Source organism: Vidua chalybeata, chromosome 3 (assembly GCF_026979565.1).
Source record: "Vidua chalybeata isolate OUT-0048 chromosome 3, bVidCha1 merged haplotype, whole genome shotgun sequence".
Classification (NCBI taxonomy): domain Eukaryota; kingdom Metazoa; phylum Chordata; class Aves; order Passeriformes; family Viduidae; genus Vidua; species Vidua chalybeata.
This window is the reverse complement of record NC_071532.1, coordinates 109,669,478-109,686,762: the sequence shown is the minus strand read 5'-3', so window position 1 is coordinate 109,686,762 and position 17,285 is coordinate 109,669,478. Positions and strand designations below refer to the sequence as shown.

The 17,285-nt window shown below is 41.2% G+C and overlaps 1 protein-coding gene across 1 annotated transcript in view; it reads left to right on the top strand.

Annotated features, from left to right (window-relative positions):
• Nucleotides 1-17,285, top strand: part of PKHD1 (PKHD1 ciliary IPT domain containing fibrocystin/polyductin) — a 238,092-nt gene that overhangs the window by 165,672 nt on the left and 55,135 nt on the right. The window contains exons 56-58 of the mRNA XM_053938363.1: nt 149-1,030; nt 2,358-2,520; nt 4,474-4,634. Of these exons, the coding sequence (XP_053794338.1) occupies nt 149-1,030; nt 2,358-2,520; nt 4,474-4,634 (1,206 nt within the window). The remainder of the gene's footprint in view (nt 1-148; nt 1,031-2,357; nt 2,521-4,473; nt 4,635-17,285) is intronic.

The following is a 17,285-nucleotide window of genomic DNA, read 5'->3' as shown; positions in this document are numbered from 1 at the left end:
GACTTTGTATATATTTATTAACAAATACCCATCACTACAACACACTGACAAATTTCCTACTGTTATATGTCTGACTGTTGTTAACATGGTTGTCCTTACAGGTTCTTATATAATCAGCTTTTATTTCATTCCATTTATCTCATTGCAGGTGCTCTTCAACTCTTAAATGTTCAATTTTTGAATTTTGGGCCTCCTCAGCTTTCTGCCATTGAATTCAGGAATGTATCCCAGGGGTCCTCAGTGGTGTCATCCAGCATTAGTGGCAGCTGCGGAGCTGGCATTAAAGCAGTCGAGAGCAGTGGGATCTTGTTGCACGATAACGTGGTGTTCAACACCACTGGACCTGGCATTGATTTGGAAGGGAAAAATCACTCCCTCATCAGGAGCCTTGTTATTCTGAGCAGGCAGCCAGCAGGTTCATTAAACTGGGTTGCTGGCATCAAGGTGAACCTGGCCACTGGTGTCTCCCTTCATGGCAATGCTGTGGCAGGATCCGAGAGGATTGGCTTCCATATCAGGGGCCAGGAGTGTTCACTGGCTGGAGAATATTGCAGTGGAAATGTGGCCCATTCAAGCCTCCACGGCGTTCACCTGTACCAGGAAGATGGATTTCAGACCTGCACTAGAATCACAGGTTTTCTGTCCTATAAGAATTATGACTATGGTGTCATGCTCCACCTTGGAGGCAGCATTATTGTGGAGAACGTGGTGCTGGTGGACAACACCGTGGGACTCCTGGCAGTGGTGCACTGTGCCTACTCCGAGCAATGCTACACGGGGAAAAAATTCATAGAACTTAAAAACTCTGTCATTGTCGCAACAAGCTCGACTTTTGACTGCCTTCGAGACAGGATCAAGCCTCACTCAGCTGATCCAACAGCCCAGGACCGACCCCCACGCTACCCTCTAAGAGGCCGTGTCGGGATTTTATGGCCCACGTTTAGCACCGTTCCCAGCCAAAGGCCAGAGCATCCCTGGCACAAAACTTTTGGGCATTGTCCAAAAGCCCTGGGAATCATGAAGCTGAAAGGTTGGTCTTCTGCCTCCACTGACCAGACTGTTCTGTCACTGCTTTTCTTCACTCACTTCATTTTTTCCAGTTGAAGTTTTAGCCTCCCACAAATGGACTGTTGGAGAAATCAGAGCCTCGGTGAAATTAATAACAGAATTCTTCTACAACTTGATACAGTTTAATTAAGAAAAAAATATTATTTGATATTTTTCACTTCCTGAATCTACTGCAGGATATTTGTTGCCCCTAGAAGCTGTGGGTGCCCCATTCCTGGAGGTATTCAGGGTCGGGTTGGATGGGGCTTGAAGCAGCCTGGGATAGTGGAAGATGCCCCTGCCCGTAGCAGAGGGTTAGAATGAGATGATATTTAAGGTCCCTTCCAACCCAAACCATTCTTGGATTCTATGATTCGATGATAATTATGTCCCATGATAACGTACAGGTTCTACGTCACACATACCTCACACACTTCCTTCTGTGTTACTTTTCCAGTTGATAACCCACAGTTACCTCCACCTAAATAAAGATACCAAATCTGAGAAGTGAATATCACACTTTGGATAGAATTGTCACAGAACATAAGAACTACAACTCACAGGAGCAGTTATGACCTTTATTGGTATAAGAGACTGCACAAGAGGAATAGAAATCTGTTATGTATCCTGGATCTTTGTTTCAAATGAATTTTTCAGTCCCCAGAGCAATATTTGCATATAGCAGAACCCTGATAGCTGGTTGCAATGGTGGGATCTAAATACCTCACTGCTTTTCATGTCTTTATTCCTCACTGCTACTTACTTTTGCAATAAAATTCATTATCCCCTTTTTGCTGAGGAGTAAGAGAGGTAGAGAAAGACACATAGACTTGTGCAGAATCTCACAAAAAGTTCATGGCACAATATGGATTTTGGAGCTGCACAAGAGTTGAGTGCCAGAGCCAAGTATGTGTCATCACATCCTGCTTGTCTTATATTAATCTCTGACAAGTAGAAAAAAACATCCAAGGCAGGTTGTTATTTAACTGGTTCTTACTTATTGAAATGAAAATGTATTAAATACTCTTACTTTTTGTTTTCTCTTTCAATGACTATTTATTTGATTTCATTTCCTATGGCATGACTTGGTTTGTATCAACTGAGGATATAATTTATCTACAGAGTATTCTAAAGCCACATGAAGACCTATGAACAATGCTGTTAGTCTGATTTAAAAATAATTTGCACAGATATATATGGGGGACATTTTAACATGGAAAACATCACATGAAAAAACAACTTTCTTGTCTCTAGTTATGACACTCTTTTAACCACTTTTCCTTGCTTGATCTTCTCTTAATCCTTGGCAGAAGTCACCTTTACTGGTTTTACACAGAGCTGCTACAGTGAAGACAGGGATGTATGCATCATGTCAAATGCTGATCATTTAGGCGTCGTGCCTCTTATCACAGCAGAGACATCAAGGATGTTACATGTCAGTGAGAAGGACAAGTTCTACTTTCATCCAACGAGGTAAAATGCTTCATTCTGAACTATCTTTTTTCCAAAAAAAAAAACCAAAACCAAAACCAAACAAACAAAAAAACCAAAAAAAAAAAAAAAAAAAAAACCACAAAAAAAACCCACCAAAAACCCAAACACCTACAGCTTTGGAACTATCCTCCCCTCACATCTGCTTTTGTACTGCTCCTGTCTGACAAAAATGAACAAGCTCTGACATCAAACAAACATATAATTTGAGTTTTGAATTCCATCAAGGTGCATCTATGGATGAATCCTCTTGGATTTCTTCTTTTCCCGACATTTGTGTAGCAAAACAAGCTTTACATATCCCATTTCTTAAACCCCTATCCTGAGCATCTCTGACTTCTCCGCCTCAGGCTTCAGAAAATGTCAGGACCTCCAGGAAAAAAACCCTGAGACAGGGAATGTCCTTTTGGTCGGGGAAGCGTGGCTTGATTTGTGCCTGCGAGATCACATCAGAAATGTTGATCAGTACCAGGCAGGCTGTGAGATGTCAAATGATTGCCAGAACTGCTCCTGCCCAGGGAGAATATCATCTGTGAGTGTTGAGGAGGGAGGGGAGAACTTCATCTGTAACCTTAAGTCACTGCTGGTTGCAGTGGTTTAGACATACCACATCCAATGGAAACCACATGCCTATTTATTTATTGCAGTCACTGAACATGATGCAGAGGCTATGTCAGGAAAGCCTTGAAGTAGCAAAAAAAAGATTCCAGCATGGATTCCACTTGCCAGTCAAAAATAATTGGAGGTGTCCCACAATGCTGTGTTTAGAGCCCCTCCAGCCTTCTGCCAGAATTTCTTATTTTATTCTATATTTTTGCTTTTTGCTCTGGGCATTAGTTTGTGTGTAGATTTCTGAGCCCTGTCCAGCTTGTCAGCTCCCATTATGTTTCACTCTTGTATCCATCCCACAATAATCTGCGGGTAGTGAGCTGCTGAATACCCGGTCCACTGCAGGAGCTGGTGGTTTTCAAATGTGAGGAATGCACATGGATTACTGGATGCTTCCTTGTGAGGCTGCCAAGCCTCTGAGGGTGGTTACGTCTCCCAGTGCTCCTCATGCAATATCTGCATGCATTTATTTAATCCACCTTTGCAGCTGCTGAGCTTGATACAGGATGTGGCTGCATTGTTCTGCTTCAGCATCCTGAAGGGATATCTTGATGGATATGTCCTGTCAAGGAGAAGATAAGCATTGCCTTGGAGCAAGAAAGGAAATAGAAACATCAGAGAATATAGCAAATCCATTAAGAACTTTGCTTGTCCTACTGGTAGACCTAACCAGCAGAAATGCTGGATCTGCTGAGAGATGGTCAAGAACTGAACTGTCAGGATCAGAGGAGTCTTTGTTCTCTGCCTCTTTTGAGCTTGGTTGACTGGGGGAATTGGCCTTTTTGTTCCTCTGCCCTTACTGCAAATCTCTGCCTATACCTGTTCACCCCATTCAGGGTACCAACAATCAGGTTTTCTCAGCCTGAGACCAAAAAATTCTGCATTTTCTTCCAGGTTTAATGTGAATCCATGTAGCAATCTGAAAATGTCTCCATGGACTTCGCTGGAGTTCGAGTCTTTTTATCTTATTGAATTCTGCCATGGGTGTGAGATGCTCAGTTCACCAGTTCCTCTAAGCTGTGTTGAACCTTTAGTCAATCTGCAATTTAAAGCAATTCAGCTCACTACATGTTAGTGTTCCAAAAATTAGGCATGTTATTTAAAGACACTGACCTCCTTTTATAGTCAATATAGGCCCTTGTTTAGGAAATTATTCATCTCAACTCTTATATTTGTCTCAGTGAGATGAGTTCCTCTCCACACACCTGTCCTGTTACAGGTACCTTCCTCTGTGGCAGCCAGTAGTTAATGGCTTACATAGAAATTTATGGGCTTTTCTGGCTGTTCCAAGGCACTAATAATAATGTTATCTTTCCTACTTACCAGTGTACAAACCTCTAAAGACACCATGCTCCCCGAAAAGAGATGCAAAGGCTCAAGGAAAGCCCTATTCAAGGATTTGGATGGAAGTGTCCTGCATCTGGAGCCACCTGTCTCTGTTTTCCCCAAGTCAGAATTTGAATGGACACAGTTCTACTCAGAAGCTGGTAAGTGCCTGTGCTGATGGGAATGTTTGCAGAGTCATGCAGAAATTTGAGCCATGGGATGTGACTTCCACTGAGATCTGCAACTGAGGTTGAAGTCATGGTGTTCCGAATCTGTGTGATTCCTTTCCAGGCAGGATGTAGTGAATTGTGCTGTAGAATTCTGGGGTGACTCAGTGTGCAGCTCTGTGCCCACCAGTGCCACTCTGCCTTCTTGCAGTGTTGGAATGCTGGATGCTAGAATTTTAAACTTTCTATGCTGAAAGGCACAGACTCGCAAGAGAGCACTGCATTTGACCTGAGGCTGTGGAGAAGACTTCCAAAATTGATTAATAGCACTGGGATTATGGGTGTGTAGTTGGTTAGAAGTGTGTAATATCACAGGGTAGAAAACTTAGAGTTTGGGGTTTTAGAATATAGAAATAAATATGAAGCAAGATGAAAGTTTTAGGGCCGAGGCAGGTTGTTCTTCTTCACCTTCTTCTTCCTTCTTCTTCATGGGTTTGGGTGATGTTTTGTAATTGCACTGAAAAGTCCGGATTGCGGGTTTTGAGGGATCAGTTATTGGGTTAAAAGGGAAAATAATCTAGGTGTCCTTTCTGAATTGGATAGTTTAGTCTTAAAAGACCTTGTAACAAGAGATAGTTGGCCATTCTGTGCCATGCTAATGAAAGACTGCGGAACTCATGGCTGTGAGGCTGCAACATTGCTAAGAAATAATAAACACCTGAGCATGAAATACCATCTCAAATGCCTTCAATCCTGACCTGGAAAGAGGTAGAAAAAACAAGCAGAGAACCCACATTGCAGTGTCATTTCATCCTTAACCCCTTTAGGGTCTGACTCGCTAGATTGGATGGTAGAAAGAAATTCTTCCCTGTGAGGGTGCTGAGGCCCTGGCACAGATTTCACAGAGAAGCTGTGGCTGCCCCATCGCTGGAAGTGTCTAAGGTCGGGTTGGACAGGGCTTGGAGCAGCCTGGGATAGTGGAAGGTGTCCCTGCCCATGGCAGGGGGTGGAACAAGATGATTTTTAAGGACCCTTCCAACCCAAACCATTCCATGATTGTTGGTTCTACCTGCCCCTTGCAAAGTCCTCTAAGAGCATTGAGGGGTACATGCCATAAAAATATCATAAAACTGCAAAATAATACCAATAACTGGCCTCGCAAGGATTTTCATCCACATCCCACTGAGGAGATAATCAAGCTGAAATCCCACTCCAGAAGTTTGATGACCCCCATTCTGCTCAGTAACCACTTTCTGAAGGCTCCCACAGCAAGGCTCCATTCTCATCCTGATTAAAACTCAGCTCTCTGATTCCAAATAAACTCTTTAATTACAATTAGAATTCCCTGTGCCTGCTGCTGATGGTGGCCATTTTGCTGTGGAGATGCATCGTTTGTAACTCTGCCAGTATGGGAGACGGATGGGAGGGACTGTAATTAATCCTGTTTTCCTTCACACTCTAAAACTGATTAAACACAAAAAGAACTTTAATCTTTAAACAAAATGTGTAAGGCTTTTCCTCTAAGGATCCTGCTCTAGCTGGCTGCTTACAGGGTTGATTTATGTGTTGTCTAGATGCAAACACTGATTTTTATTGTACCTTTTCCACCCTAATTATGAATCACATCCAAGCACTAATGCTCTGGTACTATTACCACTTAACACCTGCATATTAATGAATATATTTGCATACAAAACCTGGATTTTATTCAGATTCCCACAATTTTTAGCACATCCTAGCACACAGTCATAGGTACAAGAGAAATCCCCACCATCTAAAGTGCACTGAAGGTACAACCTTCACTCCAGGCTTATCTTCTTGTGAAATGAAGGTAACAGCATATGATAAATGTTGCCTGCCTCTGAAGCTGTGACAAAATTGCTGTGTTTTCTTTTTGCTGCCCAAATCTGAATGGGGATTTTTTTCCCCTTCCCTTCACAAATGTGTGTTAAATTCCTCTGCATTTCTCATTCTGACCTATGGTTCCTTTTGTCTTGAGGTTGACATTAGAAAAGGCACAGCTTGATGATAAGGTGAATTTGTGGTTGTCTTCTTCCCTTCTCTTTCTCTTTCTGGAAAGTTGTAGCACTGAGTATTTTTCACAGTGCAATGCAGGCTCCCAGGATAGAAAAATTGGAGAAAAAGTTCAACTTTCCTGCTCCCACTGATCTCCTGCCAGCAGGACCAGAGAAATTATCATCCCCCCTGTGCTGGGCACTGATGAGGCCAAACCTCAAGTCCCATGTTCAGTTTTGAGCTCCTCACTGCAAGAAAGACATTGAGGGGTTAGAGTGTGTCCACAGAAGGAAAAGGAGCTGAGGAAGGGTCTGGAATATAAGTCCCATGAGCAGCTGTGGGAGCTGATGTTACATAATCTGGAGAAAAGAAGGCTCAGGGGGACTCTCTACAACTCCCTGAAAAGAAGGATTGGCCTCTTCACCTGGGAAATTAGTGACAGGTCAGAGGGAAATATCTTCAAGTTGCACCAGGGAAAAATAAGGTTGGCTATTATGAAAAAAATATTTCCAGAAAGGGTTGTCAGCCATTAAAACAGACTTCTCAGAACAGGGGTGAGGCCACCATCCCTGGAATCATTAAGAAAACCAAGATGTGACCCTTTGTGGTTTAGTGGGCATGGTGGCATTCACTCATTCATCATAGACTTGATGACCTTGAGGTGTTTTCTAGCTTTGATGATTCTGTAGGGACAGAGTCCCCTTTGGTGGGACAATGCTTCAAGGCCTGTGAAGATGCTGGTGTTGTCACAGAATTATAAAATCATAGAATGGCTTGGAAGGGGCATTGGAATGGGATGATCTTTAAGATCCCTTGCAGCCCAAACCAGTTTGTGATTGTATGATCCTATGATAAACATAAATATTATGTTCACTTCAAGCTTCCAGTTTGGCCAATCAGATTGAAATTATTGTCCCTTGCCATTTTCAGATACTTTGATTACTCTGTGGGGAGCAAACCAAAACAGGCAGTAGACTTCAGGGACAAAAAAGCCATGGAGATGTTTTATCAGAATAAGGAATATCACCGGGAAGAGATTGTGAGAGCCATAACTGGGGCACAAGGAATCATTCAGAATTATACTGATGTTCATGCATTCACATAATATCTTTTATTAAAGATGTAATTGATATAGAATTTATGAAATTTATTATTTCTATACCCACTTTTTTCCCCCTTTGTTTTCCTGAACTTTTACCCGCTGAGTTTGCTCTTTGCTCATAGACCAAGCTTTTTATTGTGACTCTCTGAAGAAGCAGAATTGTTCACTTCAAAATTAAGTTTTAGTTTTCTGGATAAACCACAGAAATTCAGAAAAAAAGAACAAAACAGGAGGGAACAGATCCAAGATTTTTGTTGCTATTATTATTTCTACTGCAAGAAAAAAGGAGTAACAACAAAAGTGGGTTTGAGTCCAACAAAGCATAATTACTTTTTAATATGAGAGTCCTTTTTAGTCTTTTTTTTTTTTTGTCTTTTAAATATAATGTTGCAAAAGTTTAAAATTAAGTGTTTTCCAACACCCTCCTCCCTAAATAATTTATGAGGAACTTTCAAAGTACCATTTTTTTGAATTATCCAAAACAATTTAATGAGTTTAACATGAATTTGTAATTATTTAAATCTCTTTGAGCTGCCATTTTTGGATGACAAAATGTTTTTCTCCTAAAACTCATGTGTAGAGCAAGCCTCTTGCAAAAGAGCTTGGGGCCAGGCCTGGAGCACTAAATGGTTCCATGATACAGGAAATACCAGAATCATAAGCTGTACAGCAGAATTAGCTATAAACAGGAGTGTCGTGTTGGGGAATTAAGGATAAGTGAGCAGTTTGTGTATTCAGCTGATTCCTCTGTCCAGGTTAAAACCCCAGCTCCATGAAGGGCAGCTGATACAACCATCCTTGTGTAGGATCAGCCAGTTGCTGGTTTTTTGCAGTGTTCATAGGACTGTGTTATCACAGTTCCTCACATCTGTAATCTGGGATGACTCCCAGAGCCATTGAATTTCACTGCCTTCCCTTGGTGGAAATGCAGCTGAGGACCTGAAACTGGTGGAAGATCCAGCTGTCCCCACTTCTGTTTTCTCCAGCGTCGTCACAGAATTTTGGAATGGTTTGGGTTGGAAAGGACCTCAAAGGTCATCTGATTCCATCTCTTGTCATGGGCAGGGACAACTTCCACTAGAGTTTACTAATGTCCCCTCCACTGAGCAAAGAGAGATTGACTCATTGCATGGGTAATACACAGAAACAGAGAGATGAAACCAAGTCTTTTAAGTTTTAGTCTTGAGCCTGCAGACTTGTGTTTTCTTCCTGCTGACAGATACATTCTAGGTATAATTTAAGGCAATTTGAACTGAATAATCATAAAATCATAAAGCAGATCAGGTTGGAAGTGGACTCAAAAGCTCATCTGGTCCACCCTTCTGTGGGAGAGGAACATTATCTGACACCCTGTCCAACCGCATTTTGAAAACCTCAAAATGAGGATGTGATGAAGACTCCACCATGTCCCTGGGGAGGCTGTTCCAATAAATCATAGAATCACAGAATGGTTTGGCTTGGAAGGGACCTTCAAGATCACCTTGTTCCATCACCCTGCCATCTGACACCTTCCACCGTCCCAGCTTGCTCCAAGACCTGTCTGATCCAACCTTGGACACTTGAAGGGATGGGACAGCTACAACACCCAGTGACTGCCATCAATGTGAAAAAAACTTATTTCTTATATTGAGATGAGACCTTTCCTGGTGCAAGCAGTACCTGTAGCCCATTGTCTTCCCCACATGTCTCCTTGAGAAGAAAGAGCCTCATCCTCCTTGTAGCTTCCCTGTAAGTACTGGAATATTGTGATAGGGTTCTCTCCTGGACCTTGTCTCCTCCAGTGAGAACATTCCTAATCATTCAGCCTTTTCCCATAGGAGAGGTTCTCCATCCTTTTCACCAGCTTTGTGTCCTGCCTTCAGTCCTCTGTGATCAACCCAGGGGGATGATGAAGCCCTGGGCTATCTGATGTATATTCATGCACTTTTCCTTTCTGTTGTAACATATGCTCCTTGCATTTTGTGTGAATAATTGAATTTATTTTCTAGTTTATAACCTGGCAACTCCTTGTAAGTTCTTTGGATACAGTAGAAGAATCAGTGAAATTTAGGTCTGTAATACCTCTGTGGGATGCACATTTATTGTGACACTAGTTTTCCAGGAAGAGGAGAGAATTTGTGACTGGCCCAAGGTCAGTCATTGAATTAGGAATTATTCTTCCAGAACCCTGACAGCCAGACTCTGTATTTAAAAATACCCCACCCTATTAAGGCAGGTGGAACTTTGTGGTTGCATTGACTAGAATAAGCCCAAAGTACATTTTACATAGCACTTTTAACTAAAAAAAAAAAATTCCTGGACTATATTTTGGGACATTACTGAACATTTAAATTCTGGCTACAATTAGAAAGAAACCAAAAAAAAATATATAGTTGTGAGGGTTTTTTTTGTTTTTTTTTTTTTTTTTTTCAATTATTCTTAAAAAAAAAAAAAAAAAAAAAGAGATTTTTTTTTATTGACTTAACTTTCATGTTAATCTATTGGTGAGAGGATCAGTGTGTTGTGAACAACTAAACTTTTTATCTGACCAGCAAATCATTGAGATTATATTTTCCTATGTCATTTTCAATCTAGACAAATCTAAAGCTGTAAAATTGCTTGGTAGTCTTGCTTGCTCTCTAGAGGTAATCAGTACCTTTTCTAAATCATAAAGAAGAAAATGTTTAATATGTAAATGCTTTTCTGAAGCAAGTTATGCAGACATTCAACACTCAATTTTATAAAAAGCTATTGTCAAAAACTCTTTAAATTGTAACATTGAAGTTAAAAGTCATAAATGAATATGTGAAAGCTTGCAAAGTTCATCAGAAATATGATAAAATGTCAGATGCAGATAAAAACAGTCCTCAGTAAGTTGGGCTATGGGTTGAAGAGTTTTGTACAATTTTCTTTCTTCTGGTAATTTTAATTATTGAATAAAAATCTCAAATAATAGTTGGGAAAGCGTAGAATTTTGAGACGCAGGCGGGCAGTATAAGTTAGGGCTAAAGCTGGGTGAAAATGTTGAACCATAAATATTTTATATTCGCAGGAATATGATTAGCCACACTAGCTATGCATAACTGTAGTCAGTAATTAAAGATGTCTGAGAAGAAAATGCAGGTTTGGTAGATCTGCAAGGAATGAAACAATGCAATATTAGCATTGTTTTCCTCTGGAGCTTTTCTGTTGTTGCCATTCACAAATAGAAATTTGCTTTTTCTGCAATAAATGGCCCATGCAAAATGGGTTGGAAGTAGCAATGGAGGACATTAAAAGAGCTTTTACCAAGCTATTCATTCATAAAAAAACAAATCTAATATGATCAGAAAATGCTTGTAATTCTTAATTTTCCTGAAAATACATCTCTGGTAAAGATTTCAGCAGACTTTAATTAAGTTGAGACCAAAGCAGAGAATAAAATTGGGAGGATTTTTGTAATGCTCATGGAGAACAAAGTTTAGAGTAATCCAAAGGGAAATTAAGTAATTTTTATATCTTTGATGTCGATGTGGTCGCTCAACGGGGTAAGATGTGAGATGGTGGAACAGACTGAATTAAAGAATCAGCTCTGCCAACTTCAGTACAGCAGAGTGAGGGACAATTCTGTGGGTAGAGAATCCACCAGTTGGGAAAGAAGGAATGGCTTTAAAGTGACAGAGGCTAGGTTTAGATTAGGGGTGTGGAAGAAATTCTCTGTGAAGGTACTGAGGCCCTGGCACAAGTTACCCAGAGAGGTTGTGCCTTCCCCGTCCCTGGAAGTGTCCAAGGCCAATTTGGGCAGGGGTTGTGCAACCTGGGATAGTGGAAGGTGTCCTCACCCATGGCAGGTGGGGGGAACAAGATGAACTTCTTGGTGTCCTCTAGCACAAGCCAGTCTGTGGTTCTATGATCTGGGTGCCACCATGAGAATTCCTTAGGGGACAGCTCTGCCAGTGAAAACCACTCCTCTACATGATTTCTTTTGGTAAATCAGATTGGAACTGGGCAGAGTTGGGGATGTAGCAACAAGATCCCCATTGGGGCTGAGGTGGCCATGACGCATGTCCATTTTGAAATACTACAAATTGTTTTCCCTCACAGTCACCTGCATTTCAGACTCTAAGAAACAGCTATTTTCCCTTTTCAGGGTTGCTTTTTCCTTAATTCTGAATCCAGGATGTGTGCGATGAATGGCATTGTTCATTTTCCATGTGATCAGCATACAGCAATGCATATACACACAGAGATTATATATCTGCATATGTAAAATTGTATAAGCCTATCAAACCCTATTTCCTTGTTCCCATCAAACAGGGGTATCAAATTCTTTTCTCCTGATGAAGCCAAAAAAACCTTGGGCAAACCCAACCATTTTGCTGTAAATGGAGTTTAGCTTTTTGTGCTACCCTTTCTGCTTCTTTTCTAAATTCATCAGGTTCTTTCAAACAGTCATGCACTGGTGTTCAGCTGCATAAAATGTAAAATATGTGTACATATCTATTAGAAATGATTATCCAAATGAATTTTGGAAAAACTGATTATGAACTCAGGTCCCTGACAATGGGAGATAACCTTGCCCCTTAGGATAGCAATCCTTTTTGAAGATGTGCCAACAAATAGTTTGTGCCTACTCTTGCTATCAGAAATTCTTGGCTTCTCCTTTTAGCCTTAATCCCTGAGGATAAAAGAGCAGGTTTCTAATTTTCCAAACTCAACTCCTGTATTTAAGGAGCTATTTTAAAAAATGTCACCATTTTTAGAGTTTGTGAGATCTCAGAGAGCCTGTTTGCTTCCCTGGGGGCTCAGTACCCCCAGAACACCATGTCACCTTAATTTAGGATTCTAATTATGGATTTCAAACCTACCTATCTCTCTTTCTGCATATAAATGTTGTCTGCAACACAAGCAAAATTTTCTTTATCATTGACACGATGAGGCTTGTCTTTCAGTGTAATGTTTCTTAAATTGTGATTCATAAAGCATTGGTGCTTCATGAAACCTGAATAATTGATGGATCCAACACTCATGGATTTCTCATGGATTTATTTAAGAACCTGACAGTTAAAGGTCAAAAGAATTATTAGGTATGTGGAAATCAGGAGATATCAGAAATGGCTGGAAAAGCTGAGTGGCTTGGTCTTGAGAAAAACTGGAAGAGAGGTTTAGGAACCGCCTTCAAAAACATGAGACTGCTGGGGATTGGAGAGAAATAAATTGCTCTCAAAGTCTGTGGAATCAGAAATAATGGTCTGAAGTATCATTTTATGTGTTGGGAGGAAATGTTGGAATAAAGACAGAGAAACATGGGCATAGCTTGCCTGAGTGAGTTGCAGAGTCCTCATTAGTGGTAACATCCTTAGACAATCAGATAGAACTGATCTTGTCCTGAGCAGGTGGAGGATGGGTCAAATAACTTCAAATAGCCCTTTCAACACCCATTTTTTAAAAATCTGAAAGGATATTCATGGCCTGCAGGAATCTTTGAGGTCTGACAGCGATATATGGGTCCAAAGGCCAGAATGTTGTAGGAGGAAGGTTTGGTAATTAGGACTTTCTAAATGCTTCTGATGAAGACAAAGAGTGACTACTGGGGAGGAAAGGGATTCTCTCTCAACCCATGTGCTTGGTCCTGGTCATTTAACCTGCCTGTTCTTGTGGAATGCCAGTGAGCCTGAAATGATGTGCAATATTTAAGTGTAGAGATGAGTCCCATAGAAAATGGTGTCCAGGGTGTGAATGGAGTTTGCAGCACCAGGGAACCAAAACTGGCACAGGTTGCCCAGAGAAGCTGTGGCTGCTCCATCCCTGGAAATGTTCAAGGCCAGGCTGGATAAGGCTGGGAGCAACCTGGGTTAGGGAAAGGTGTCCCTGCCCATGGCAGGTGGTTGGAACAAACTGACCTTGAAAGTCCCTTCCAACCCAAACCATTCTATGAATCTATTCCTTATCTGGGACCTCCCCTCAAAGCTCAGACATCCTTCATATTCTCCCAAGGAACTGTTCCATTCTTATTTATCATTCCTGCTGTGGTGATGCACACAAATCTGAGTTAGTCATTGGGTTTTATTCCTACAATACATCACCTAGAAATTTTCCAGCATCTTCTGGAAAAATCACAGAATCACAGAACACTTTAGGTTGGAAGGGACCTTAAAGATCATCTTGTTCCACCCCCTGCCATGGGCAGGGATACCTTCCGCTATCCAAGGTTGCTCCAAGAATTCTTCGACCTGGCCTTGAACACTTCCAGGGATGGAGCAGCCACAGTTTCTCTGGGCAACCTGTGCCAGGACCTCCCTACCCTCACAAGGAAGAATTACTTCCTAATATCCAATCTAAACCTACTGTATTTCAATTTGAATCTATTCCCCCTTGTCTTGTCAGTCTATGCTCTTGTAAATATTCTTAGTCTTTCTTGTTGACTCACTACAAGTACTGGAAGGCCACAATTAGCTCGTCCCAAAGCTCTGTTCTCCAGGCTGAACAATCCCAATTCCCTCAGCCTTTCCTCATAGCAGAGGTACTCTATCACTCTGATCATCCTGGCGCCTCCTCTGGTCTTGCTCCAACAGCTCCATGCCCTTCCTGTGCTGGAAATCCATGCTGGAAGCAACTCTGCAGGTGAGGTCTCACCTGAGTGGGGCAGAGGGGCAGAGTCACTGCCCTTGGTCTGCTGCCCATGCTGCCTTTGGTGCAGCTGCTGCAGAAGCTGCTGATATTAAAAGTCAAGCCAGAATGTGTCAGGAGAAACAGAGGAAGTGGAGAAGTGAGCTTCTCCAGTGAGGCAGTGATGGAACCAAGGACAGCATCTACATGGAATATGCTCTCCAGACTTGCTGGCTGTTACCTTTAAGGAGGCAAGATGGTTGTGTTTATGAAATTAAAAAAAAAAAAGAAGCGTATTTCATCCTGCAAGCATAACTATATTATTTCCTTTAGATCTTAGAGACATATCTATAATCCAACCAAACTGCTGAGTGGGAGTTTGCAGAGGTTTACAGGGGAAGCACCGCATTTTGCAACAATTAATTTTGCAGAGGAAGCAGCCTGTTTAAAGATGCCTGTGGCAGTCACTAAAATATGTGTTGTTTTTCAAGGCCACCAGACACACAGTTGGCTAGGTTGGCTAATAAACAAAACAACAATGCAACAAAACAAAACAAAACAAAAAAACCCAGCCTCGTGGGGTTTGCAGGAAGAAGGGATGAGAAATAAAATGAATAATGCTTACCTGCTAGGGGTGTGTGAAGGCTATAATTGTTTAGCCCCAAGCAGATCCCTGCAAGGGTTAAAAATGACAAAGATATTAGTTGGTGACTGCTAAGATTGTTGGTTTGAAGCTTTGGGCAAAACACAGACTGTTATTTACCGGACTTGGTCGATTTACTTCTTAATGCAATAATGACCTGTGAAATGAAACGTGAGCTAGACAATTGTTCCTCATTGTTTCCAGTAAAACATCCTTTCATACCCCATTAAACCACCATTAATTCCATTTGAAAGAGAAGCAGGCACAAACACCAAGGGATAGCTCTCTCTTTTCCTCTTTGTGGGACTGATCAAGGCCTGTGGATGGAAAAGCAGCTTTCTCACCCATTTTAGAAGGTGTTGGGCAGCCTGTGGGGGACACATTTTTGAATGAACACCACAGAGATGTACTGGATTGGCACCCAGTGGATCACATTCCTGAGTTTTGCAGAACGTATCAGGAAATCTGGCTAACGGTCAATTTATTGGTGTTTATACCTCTTTTTCTGTCTCTTTTTTTTTAAGTTAGGTTTCTTCAAGCATGAGATTTATGTAATCATGCAGTGTATGTGCATATAAATATGTATGTTATTTCCCTCCCAGTTCTTTTAAATACATTTTCAATTTTAAACAAAAGTAATAGAGTGATAACTCCTCAAGGTAATAGATTCCCATAGGTTTAAAAAAGTTTGGGTCTGTGAAGAAAAACTCTATGAGTGAACGTCTCTGTCCCCCAAAGGGGGTTGTCCGTTTGGAGTCCTTTGGCTACCAAGAAATGTTCTCTGGAAAGAAACTCCAGTTTTGTATTTCAACTAAAGAAAAAAGCTTTTGTATGCTGGTTCAGGGCTGGGAATCCAGCCACAGCTGTGTAATGTAGCACTGGTTCCACTTGGCGTGGAGTTGTTCTTTACCTCCTGATTCTCCTCTGCTGTGGCACTGAAAGATGGGTTGATGTGGCACTGAGGGACACGGCTTAGAGGGATTTACATTTACAGTTGCACTTGATCTCAGAGGTCTTTTCCAAAGCCAAACCTCCACAGACTTCCCAACCAGTAACCAAATTGTCTTCTTGCTGCTGTTTGGCCTTACCTGAAACCTAGACCAAGGCATTTAATCAGTTCTTTGGCAGGTGTTGTCCACCTGCAAGGAGGTTTCCATGGATCAAGGCTTTGATCCAAGAGTACCACTAATTTAATGCAATCACAGTTTGACAGCCTATACTGTAACATTCCATCATATTACTTGCTCTTTTTTTGACTTGCTTCTACTTTTATGTTTTATTTTATACTCTATACTTTAATGTTATTTGCTACACTAGATGCCTTTCTTTTTCTCTGATAGATTTATGCCTGGGGAAAGATTTTGTCTGAAAGTTTGCTCAGAAATGGTTCAGCTGCAATGAACAAAATGAAGCTTTCTTTTGGTGTGTGCTAAAAACAAATCTCTAAACTTTAGAGCCTATGGCCTTGCAGTAGAGGTTGAGGGTTATCAGGGAAACAACTCAGTGGTCAGTGAATTATTTTGTATCCAGAGTCCTTGTGAAAAAATGTGAACAGAACTATTTATGAAAATAAATTGCTTAGATTCATTTTCTCATGTTCTTTGAAATATCTAAGCCTTGTCTATCTCTTGTGAAAATTTCAATTCCTGCTCAGCTAAATTGTTTGAACCACAGATATCAAATGCTTTCCTGAGTATTTCGAGCCTCAAATCCCACATTGTAGTTCCCTTGCATTGCATCTGCTAATTAACAAAAGAATTCTGGGCACTCGGTGACCCTTGTTGCTGCCCAAGGCTGTGTCCCCAGGAGGCAAACACGTGTTGTGCTCTGACTTTACAGACTGGGTTGGGCAGGAGCCAAGGGATTACACAGAGTCCTCTGGGTGGAACGGAGAAGAGACCTCAAAGTTTAACCAGCAGCAAGTATGGCATCCTCTTGGAAAAAGCTGGCTGGGTGTTGGTTCACCAGCTGTATTATTAAAGCACCTAGCACAGTTTAGCTTGTGTAGGATTGAGATTTTTTTTGTGTGTGTGCCTATTTGTGACTCAGTAATTATTTATAAGATCAAGTTTCACTTTGAAACCACCAAAAAAAATCAAAACAAAAACAAAAACAAAAACCCAAAAAACACTGTGGAAGGTTTTCATTGCAGTTCTGAAAAGAGATGGAGAATGAGAAGTGCAAAATCCCTTGTCATGAATATGAAGAGCAGTGACCTGGGAAAATAGGTATCTTTTTTCCTTTCCCTGTAATTCTTCCTACGTAGCCCTGCTCTGATTCAGAGTGAACCATGATGGTCTGTTTGTGTATATGCAAA